At 58.6% G+C, this 10,365-nt stretch overlaps 1 protein-coding gene across 1 annotated transcript in view; it reads left to right on the forward strand.

Moving 5' to 3' along the window:
- Positions 1-10,365, forward strand: part of AMZ1 (archaelysin family metallopeptidase 1) — a 30,224-nt gene extending 19,859 nt beyond the window's left edge. Inside the window, exon 6 of the mRNA XM_022563556.3 lies at positions 1,572-10,365. Within this exon, the coding sequence (XP_022419264.1) occupies positions 1,572-2,114 (543 nt within the window). The 3' untranslated portion in view covers positions 2,115-10,365. The remainder of the gene's footprint in view (positions 1-1,571) is intronic.

Here is a 10,365-nt window from a genome sequence, read left to right on the forward strand (position 1 = left end):
CTTTTTGTCTTCTTTTGTTAAAGTGTGTATCACAGTGATTGATTTGCATATATTGAACCATCCTTGTGAACTTGGGATGAATACCACTTGGTCGTGGTGTATGAACTTTTTAAAAATCTGTTGGATTTGGTTTGCTAATATTTTGTTGAGAATTTTTGCATCTATAGTCATCAAAGATATTGGCGTGTAATTTTCTTTTTTGGTGGTATCTCTGTTTCTGGTATCAGGGTGATGGTGGCTTCATAGAATGTCTTTGGGAGTGTTCCCTCCTCTTCAGTCTTTTGGAAGAGTGGTAATTTCTTCTTTAAATCCACCTTTGGATGAAAATACCAAGTTAAAAAAGTTTTTTGTTCAAATGAAGGCATAGGCCCACCAACAAAACAGCTTGGACTCAACTTTAAGACCCAAAGTTTTAAGCCAGACGCTTTAAGTGAATCCCGTTGTGTCTGAGGTTCTGGGAAGCCCGTCCTCCTCTAGGAGATGGTCAGCTGCTGGAGCCCACTGGGTCCGGGGGCTGGACTTGGGGGAGAGGCTCTTGGACAGGCAGGAGTTTATGATCCGGTGCTCGTGGAGGGGTTGGCTCTGCGTTTCTAACGGGCTCCCAGGCTGCTGCTGGTCGGGGACCCCTGAACACGGGGCTGGGCATGTCCAGGTCAGAGCTGCCTCCCGGCCTGGGTCTCCCCTGAATGTCTCTGGGGTAAACAGCGCGTCGAGGGGCGCTGAGGTGGCGGCCTGCCTCGCTGCAGAGGGGACCCAGAGGCAGCGCCCCCGTAGGGAGGTGCCTCTGCTGCCGACTGGCTGACGGCGCTCAGCAGGATGCGCCGGGCGAGGGCGTCACCCGTCACCAGAGCGCCCGCCCCACCGAGCGCAGGGCTGGGGGCTCGGCTGTAAGCTGCCCATTATCCTCGTGTGCGTGTAAGGTGAAGCGGGCCAGCCGCGGCCTGCAGAAGGTCTGGGGTTTCTCACCACTTACTTTCTCGGGGTCTTGCTCGCCTACCGGATCCGAACTTTCAGGCCCTTCGTCCCCCTCCCCTGACGCATGCCTTCCTGCGACTCCTAACCTCGAGGGGGGGCGCCCTGGGCCTGTTCTGGATCTGTTCCCATCAGTCAGCGGTGTGCTGGTAAGCGCCCTCTAAAGAAAAAATCCTCGATTGGGCGTATCTGCCAGTTTCCATTGTGTGACGACTCCACCACGGCCGGTTCTGAGCCATCACGGAAGGAGAGTGGGGAGGAGGTGGGCAGTAGCTGACCGCGGGCGTCTCTGATGCCCGGATGCACCACGCGCAGAGGTGCTAGTGGGATGTAGGAAAACCATGATTCCCTTTGCTTTGAACAGAGTGTTAACAGGTCAGCTCAATTTATCCACGAATAACGGTCAGGCTTGCAAAGCTCCTGCAAGTTCGCTGTCTTTAGAGGCCCCATTCCGAGGGCCCTTGTGGCACCAGACTGCCACTCGCCCTGGGTCGTGGGCACAGTGGGGTCCCCTCGGGAGAGGGGCTGGGTCTCCTGGCGGCTCCCTGGCAAGGGAAGGGGCCGGACAGGCCGACTCAGCCCGCGTCTCTCCCTCGTAGAGACTGTACACCTGGACGCTAGAGGCGGCGGGGACGCGGCCTGGGCCGGCGGCCGGGGAGCCGTCCGTGTCGGAGGACACCCTGCCCTGCAGCGCGGACTCGGGCCTGTGCGGCGAGAGCGACTCGGAGCCTGGCAGCGGCCTGTCAGAGCCCCTGTCCCCGGACGCCTGGAGCCACGCCTTCCCCGCGGGCCCGGAGCTGGAGCCTGAGGACGGGCTGGGCTCCCTGGCGGCCGCGGAGAGCCCGGGGGAGGCCCTGGCGGAGCACGGGCGCTGGCTGGCGGCCTGCATCCAGGCCCTGGAGAGGGACGTGACTGAGGAGGAGCTGGCGCGGGTGGACGGCGCCGTGGACGCCCTGGCCCGCTGGGACCTGTTCACGGGGCGGCTCCCGGCCCCCCGGCAGGACCCGCCCTGCGGCCGAGACGGCGCGGGGCTGCGCCGAGTCCTGGGCGACAAGTTCTCCTCCCTCAGGCGGAAGCTGAGCGCTCGCAAACCGTCCAGGGCCGAGGCGTCCCCGCGGCGCTGGAAGGCAGAGGACAATTAGCACGGCTGCCGCGTCTTGTCCAGCACGGCTGGTGCGTCTCGTCCAGCGCCTGCCTGTCCCCAGGGCGCTGCGGGCCCGGCTGTGGGCGGAAGGGACGGTGTCTCGGGAAGCGGAAGGCGATCCGTCTGCACGTGGACCCCGCACCCCCAGCCCTAACCGCAGCCTCACGACGCGGCCGGGTGGGGGGGGCGGGGTCCCAGGTACCCCGAGGGCCGTCCTCGGGCCGCACCCGACCTCACAGAGCAGGTGCCCGGCAGGTGCCTGTCTGTCTCCTACGGCCTGGGGCTCGGGGCTCTGCTACGGCGAACTCAGATTGCAAGGCCCCAACGTGGGTCCTCCGCTCGAAGGGGGGGCAAAGGGGGTCTTGTTGCAACCTACAAGGTCCCCCGCCTCCCCCGACCCCAAGCCCATAGAAAGGGCCCCTTTCTGCGGCGCAAACCGCACTCTGACCCTTGGAACTTGGCGTGGGCGTCTCCCTGAAAGTTCCGGGTGGCCACCACCTACCAGACCACGTGCCCAGAGACGTGCCACTTCTTCTGACAACTGTTGCGGGAAGGGAGGGTGTCCCGTGTGCAGGTCTGAAGGTGCTGCTGCGTGCTGTGACTTGCAGAGGTGAAAGCAAACCGCGGCTCCTCCATCCTCAGGACAGTTTTCTGACAAAGGTGGCCTGGACCCCAACACCAGTGAGGGCAAGGAGATGAGATTTGTTCAGAACACCTGTGTCTGTGTTTTTTTGGTCTCGTTTGACCAGTTGCTGAGAGAACAAGTGATTTAGATGTTAAAATACCCATCACCCCAGTAGAACTGTCTGTCTGCCTTTAATTTCGTCAAACTTTGCTTCCAGTTCTTGGAAACTCCTTTATGTGCAACACACACATTTGACTGTTAGGTTTTCCCGACCGACTGACCATTTTCATTATCAAGTGCCCCGGGCTGCTAAGGAGCCCCGGGGAGAGACGCCTCTCGTCCGGACGGCAGAGCTCCCGCGGAGTGATGGGGAGTCGCAGCTACTTCCCATCTGGAGAGAGGCACGAACAGGAGCAGCTCCTACATTTCGTGCATAGCTTAGACAGTTTGGGGGGCCTTCTAAGAAAAACAGTACAAACTACAAATATAGAATCAGGAGGGTCACCCCCCAAGCAAGGACGCCTGAAACCTCCTTGTGATGTAGGTTCCAGCCCCAGAAAGATGGAAGGGATGAGACCATCCTGAAAATAAAGCAGCAAGGACGCAGCTCTTCAGACCCGCATTCTCTTTCTCATGGGGTTGAAGATGCATCACAAGGATTCAGAGGTAACTGATGGGGAGAAGAGGACGAGCCAGGCTCCGCAGAAAGCGTGCTGGGGCCAACCCCACAGACAGCGTGATGGAGGAAGAGAAGGAGGCCTCGGTGTCTCTGTCACTGTGAACAAACCACTCACCCCTTAGTGGCTTAAAACCCCAGCAACCTATCCAGCTCAGCTGCAGTGTGGACAGAGCTTGGTGGGGAAAGTTTACCCCTGGGGCTGGGCTGGAGAGTCCTGCTCTAGGACGGCTCACTCACGGGGCTGCTGTGTGATGGCCGAGGGCCAGCGCCTTGGTCCTGTCCGGGTGGCTTGGGCTTCCGTGTAGTATGGCGGCTGGCTACCAAAGGAGGGATTTCCTGGAGTCACGTGGAAGACGTGTAGCCTCTCAGGACTCAGCCATCCTCCGTTAAGGCCGCCTGAAAGGCTCACCCAGGCTCACACACAGGGAGGGGATGTAGATCCCACCTCTTCATAGGGGTGTGGTGAGGTTCTGGAAGAGCTTGGGAGGTGAGAAAACATTTAGGAAAAACCTGCCCCAGTTAGCATTTGCTGCTCAGATTGGCCATCATACCTGCGGCAAAATCTTACCTGTTTTTCTTCTGCAAAAGATTAACGACTGGAATGATGTAAGCACACACACAGGTGACGAAGAGAGAAGAGCCTGGCTCAGACTGAGGGAGGGAGCTCAAGAGGGTCGTTACATCAGTTGCAGAGGGAGGACACTTTTTAAAGCCAGCTGCTGGGAGGAAAGTTTTGAAATTAAAACGTTTAGGAGCAGAGATCATAGCTTCCTTCCCCTGCTCAAGTATCAGCCCAGGTTCTGCCCCTGCTGGGGGTGGAGAGCAGTTGGGGACAGTCCCCAGGGAGCGGCTTTTGGCAGAGGAGGGGATAACGAACGCCATCTCCCATAGCAAAGTCACGGCTCACCAAGTTCAGGCTCAGACATGGTACAGCTGGGCACCTTAACGGGGCTGAGCTGAAGTAGCTTCAGATAACGGTTTCCGAGAAACAAGGGCCTGGTTTTTACTTATGCAAAAGCACCAAGTCAGTGTCATCTCATCTCATGCTCTCTCATCTCCTTATCTGTCAAAGGCCCCCCTGCAAGTCAGGAGGAGAGGTCTCCGAGCTTTCCCACGGACCCTCTCGGAGCCCCTCACTCTCTGGTGGGACTGGGTGGAGGGGCTTGAATGGAGCGAAAAATACTTTGGGGTCGTGGCGTTGTGTCACCGTTCCCGTGTGAGATGGGGCTGGGACATCCACGCGTGCCTTCAAAAGTAGCCTCAACACATGTGGAAACTGTGCCCTGGTTAGGGGCGATGGGAAGCAGGGCCCTGGTCAAGAGGTGGCAGACCCTCTTCCTGCCTCTCCTCCTTCCCCCTCTTCCTCCCCAAAGCCCCAACTCATCATCGGAGGGAGAGGAGGACCGTTCTCAACTCCTTCCTCCCCACCTGCGGTGCAGGAAAGTGGGATTAGCCCGGGAGCCCCTCCGCCGGCCCCCCTGTTTCCAGAGCGTGGGTCGGGGGAGGGATGTGGGCCTGTTAATACTGTCCCGTGGGACATCTGACTCAGACCTTTCTGGGAGGAAAGCAATCTCTGAAAGGGCTTAAAAAAATAAACACAATAGCTTAGCCAAGCAGCTAATAGTAAAGCGAAGAGTCCAAATTTAGATCCCACCAAGTTCAAAGGAGCGGCTGTAGCATTCCAGGGACGGACACACACACACACACACAAGGTCCATTCGGGGCCACAGGAGCTACTCTCCAGACCCGCCAGGCAGGGCCAGGCGGCTAGACCCTCATCTGTCTGCGGAAAGACAGGGAGCTCGTCCTTGCAAATAAAGCCCCCCTTTGAACCTGTCCTTCTAAGTACCAGGGAATTTCTTACATCCCTGCAAGGTAGATACCTTGATCCCATTTTATGGTTAAGGGAGCTGAGAGGTTTGCTCATCTGCCTGAGGCTGCAAAGCAGGGCCTGAGATTCCCAGCGGGTTTGCTCTGACTTAGCCCTGCGTGTTCCGGGTCTTAGGAAAGCACACCGGGGAAGTCTGAGCAGGCAGAGAGTCAGGAGGAAAGCACAAGGCTTGGGAGGCCTGCACCCCGGGCTCCGTACTTGGTCCGCAGCCCTGCTGGCTCTGCCCTGGCTTCTAAGGTGGCCAGGAAGCTGCCTAGTGGCTGCAGCACTTCTGGGCCAGAGACTCCCCAGAGGGCCGAGGAATGGCCTGGGTGGGTGGGTGGCCGGCTCTCGGGCGAAGATGCCAAGGTAAACAAAGCCCGGAGTTGCTGGGGCTTTGATTTGTTTGTATAAAGAGGGCGAGTCCCCAGCAGGACTATTTTTACCCTGGTGAAGACGGGGAGGAACAGGGCTTTGCCGGGCGGCTCCCGACCTGAGCTGGAGCCCACGCGCCCTGGGAGTGGACAGAGGCCTCTTCCAGGCCGCCTTCGCCCGCTGCGGCCAGGCTGCAGAGGGCGGCTGGCGCCGGGGACCCGAGGCCCGGCCGGCCCTCGACCCCCGCCTGCCCCAGCGCTGGAGTCTCTAGCGGAGCCAGATCCATCCTGGTGGCTGTAGGGACGACTGTCCACAGAGGAGCCCGGTTCCAAGGAAACCCCAGGAAGCAGCAGATTTACGGCCCCTAGAACGACAGGCTGTGGAAACTAAGCGCCGAGAATAATCTGGGAAATGCCTACTGCGTGGCTGACAGCACCACTGCCTTGGGAGCTGCTGAAACCCGTGCGAAGAGCCTGCCTCTTCCAGCACCTCCATCTGGGAGAGCCCAGAATAACCGAGGCTTGTTTTTGAACTCTGCTTCTTGGGTAAAGAGATGGATGAAAACGAGCTACGTCAGGGGTTTATTTTAAAAAACAATTTCCAAGAGGCGTCCCAGGGCCACAACGTGTTCAGTCCAATGCCCCCACCCCAGCGGCGAGCCAGGGCGGCCGAGGACGCACTGGTCAAAAAAGCGACTCCTGGGCTGCTGGAGGGGACCCGTGGGGCATCCCACCTAGCGCACGACCCCGGCTCTCCGCACACTAGCTGGAAGGGAAGCCAGGTCCCCCGGGAGGCCACCGCACGTGCCTTGCCCCAGCGCTTCCGTCAGCATCCTCTCTGCTGAGCCCTCCTGTCCTCCCCGGCCACGGCACAGCTGAAACGCCCTACGGCCAGGCCTGCGTGGCTTCCCTCACGTCCCCCGGATCGTCTGAGACATTTACCGTGGGGTCCTTACGGTGTCCCGCGGTCACCACGGGGATATCTGTTTGACGGCCTCTCACTGGCCGGTGATCAGCGGGGAACCAGTCAGGAAACCCGCTCCCAGGCCGGCGCGGCACCTGCAGTCTGCACTCACCTGCCACAGGGACGAGGCGGACGAGGCGGGAGGCTCCTGGGGCGGCGCTGACCCGCCAAGGCCGACTGGCTCCTCCTCTTTCCCTCCTTCAGCCTTTGAGCCACAAAAGGTGATTTATTTTCACTGTTTCTCGCAGTGCCTGCCCAAAGCAAGAGGGGATTTCAAAAGGGGGGCGGGGCTGACCGTCTACGCTGGACGGTGGTTGCGGCCGAAGCTGGGGGGATGCTGGGGGCCGGCGGGGAGCGGGGGCTGTGTCTGCCTCTGTCCTCCTGCCCAGCTCGGACTGTCAGTGGGGACGCCCCTGGGGAAGCCCTGCCTCCCTCCTGGTTCAATGGGGGGACGGAGCTGGTGGCAAAGGCGTTCCTGGAAGGAGAGGAGAGAGCCCCACAGGGGCCCAAGGGTACAGACAGCAGCTCTTCCGAGAGCAGCACCTCGTGTCAAAGGCAGGGGCGCAGGGGAGCACGTCCACCTGTGCCAGCAGCAAACAGCGCAGGGAGGGGCTCCCCATCTACCTGAACTGGCACCGAGTCGTCGTCCGCCCTTGCCCCTGGGGAAGGACCAGGGCCGTTCCTCTGAACGTCCGTTTGGGGAGAGTCCCCTTCGGTGGACAGCGGGGACAGCGTCTGGCGTCTGGGCTGCCATCTCACCTCAGGTGAGCAGGACCCAGGCTGCGGGAGCTTCTGGGAGTAGAGGTCGACACTCCTCTTTCTTCCTCTGTCCTCGGGCCTCCCCGGCCCTCTCCCGCTTCTCCCTGAAGCAGCCGGTAAAAGTGGGGCTCCCGTTAGCTCAACCCCGGCTTGTCACAGGCTCCGAGCAGGAGCGAGGCCTGAAAAAGGTGAAGGAAGGTCCAGGGGGCCGTGGCCCCTCGGGCCCCCCATTGTTGGCCCCCAACACAGGCCTTTCTCAGTGGCAACACCTTCGTCGGATTACGTGAGCTTCAATCACAACTTGATTAAACGACTCGATCGGCCTCGTTCTTACGTTTAAAAGTCCAGAAGCCAAATGGAAACACACATACACGTAGGCATCTTAATACTGGGATAATGGATGACTTCGACGTACAGAATAAATTCTGTGTAATTCAACTTTTTAATGCTTACATATTACATTTTCCATCTCCGAATTAATGCTACAAAACCTGAATCCTGAGGGAAGAGGATGAAATTCTAGAAGTCTAACTGAAAACAAGAGAATTCATCCCTTGAATGTAATAAGTAGTTCCTTCTTGCTTGGAACGCACAGTGCCCGTTAGAATCTACTTGCCGTGTGGCCAGTGCTTTCACTGTGTGTGCACCTTCTAGAAACGGAATGGTCTGTTCTCCTCCTTGGAAGGGCCTCCTCTCAGAGACTCAGATCCTTGTTGATGTGGACAGACTGGGAGAGTCTTTATTTATCCACGACACGTCCACCCAACACACATCCACTAGACACCTCTTCTGCTCTGGTCACTCTGCCCAAAGTTTAAAAAAAACCTTATCCACTGCACTGGCTCACTTCATAAATGCTTGTTCCCTGTATCCATGCTTCTCAGGGTGAAGGTTGATGTTTCTGATGTGACATAACAAAAAGGCTACTTTTTCTTTTTTTGGGGGGAGTGTCATTATTTCTACTTATACTAACATTACCTACAACACTTTTTCTGCGGTGACCCTGGAGGTCCGACGTTGTCACTCAGCTGTGTTCTTGCATTTCATCCAGACTACAGTCTGTACTTGTGACATCGTTGAGACATGCCTGACCCTATGGTTGAGTAAACACTGGAGAGTACGTGGGATCCCTGCCAGGGAGGGGACGGGATGAGGGAGCAGAGTCCGAGGCCCAGACCCCAGGCTCTAACCACCCACCCACCCCTCTCCTGCCCGGTGCCCACTGGAGCCCTGGCCACCCGCCCCAGGGGTGGAGCTTCACCCAGGAAGCTGGCAGACACAACAACGAACACGCACTCAGGGATCCAGTAACATGCTCCCTGTTCAGGGGGCCTCGCTCGTGGCTGCCGCGGGGCGCCAGGGACGCAACACACCAGAAGAATGTAATTTACGGCAAGTTTTAATAGATTTATAAAAGTCGTATATACAAAACATGTTAAACTAACCCCTGTAGCTATACAATACACTTTTTACACTGCATCATGTACCTCTTAACCTGGAACACAGCATCCGTAAACCAAGGCCTGTCCCCCATTGTTGGTGCCATTATGGGGGGGAGGGGAGGGGTGTGGAGCTGCAGCGACACCCCAGGGGCGGCGCCCGTGGCCCAGCACTCGGCTGTTGCCCTTGAACTTCCTGTCCAGTGGAGAGAGCCCGGAAGAGCTCAGAGCTCTGCTTCTGCAGCCGCTGCCACAGCAGATTATCCCCACAGCCCTGCCCCGCCACGGGGTCCCCCACGCACCGCAGGGGCCCCAGCACAGCACTGAGGAGGTGAGCTGAGGACGTGGCAGAGCGCAGGGGGCCGAGCACACAACACTGAACTGCGCTCGTGTCAACAGAGAATAACACGCCTGCCAATTTTAGCTGCTTCGAATGGAGTGAAGGAAAAGACACTCGGAATGTTTTGCCATTTGCCTAACAGGTCAAAAGGTAATGCTTTAAGATCCTAGAGACGGGCAGACTCAATAGAGATCTCTTTTAAATTTCTTGATAAACAGGCTTGTTAGAGAATCTAACAGTTAAGATGACGGGCAGGAAGTTTCACTGGGTGCCCGTGAGCCCTCCTGGGACAGGCCTTGGCCCCGGCTTCCACAGACTCCGCAGTGAGAGCTCTGGCCACCTGTTTGCCGGTGAACCTGGAAAAGGTGCCCGGGCTCATCCAGAAAGCTTGGGTGAAGAGGGAAGCCACGGAGAACCGGCTTTGTTAGCCCGACTGTCAGATCAAGGCTGGTTCCACGTTTGTGACCTGAGTTCCAGAGCCTCCTAGGCGACAGTGCTCTCTGCCCAGCGTGGGCACGGACCTCTTTAGAGGGCAGCCGGACAGACGGTGGTGAGGAGACCTCCTGCGTCCCCCAAGGCTGCGGGGGGCGTCCCCGGGGGCCGGGCACTGAGCAGAGGGACTGAGGCCCCAGGGCAGAGGGTTCAGCCGCAAGGCGCGTGGCAGTCCCGTGAGATGCCGTAAAGCGCCCAGGCTGCTGTGGCAGCACACCCGGCCAGTTGCCACTCAGGGTGGGGCCTCCTGGAACCCCATTCTCAGTTCCTTCCCGACTGGAGAAATTCTGAAGTCGGCTGAAGAGCTGGGCCCCTGGACCAGCACTGGGAAGCAGCAGAACTCACAGCGGAGGGCCTGTTTCCCCCGACTCACAAGGGTCATGCTCTCAGCTGCCCCTACATTGGACTTCTCTTGGCCGGACTCCGGGTCAGCCTCACCAGGCGGAATGCGCGGTCCACCCCTCCCCAGTGTCCACACCGCCTGGGCCACCAGAGCGGTCTGGCTCTGCAAGCTGCCGGGAAATGCGGTCCCCCGGGGAACCTCCACCTTGACTGTGAATAGCTGCGGTGATGTTCATTTGGGGGAATCACTCGGCTTTTGAAAGCACAAAATAAACTGTGTTAATAAAAAGGCGCCCGATGACAAGCCTGGAACAGACAGATCAGGACGACTGTGAGCCCGCGCGGCTCAGCCCCGTCTACAGTCT

Source organism: Delphinapterus leucas, chromosome 15, assembly GCF_059928025.1.
Source record: "Delphinapterus leucas isolate spDelLeu-1000000601 "Yukka" chromosome 15, BTC_Dleu_Yukka2, whole genome shotgun sequence".
Classification (NCBI taxonomy): Eukaryota; Metazoa; Chordata; class Mammalia; order Artiodactyla; family Monodontidae; genus Delphinapterus; species Delphinapterus leucas.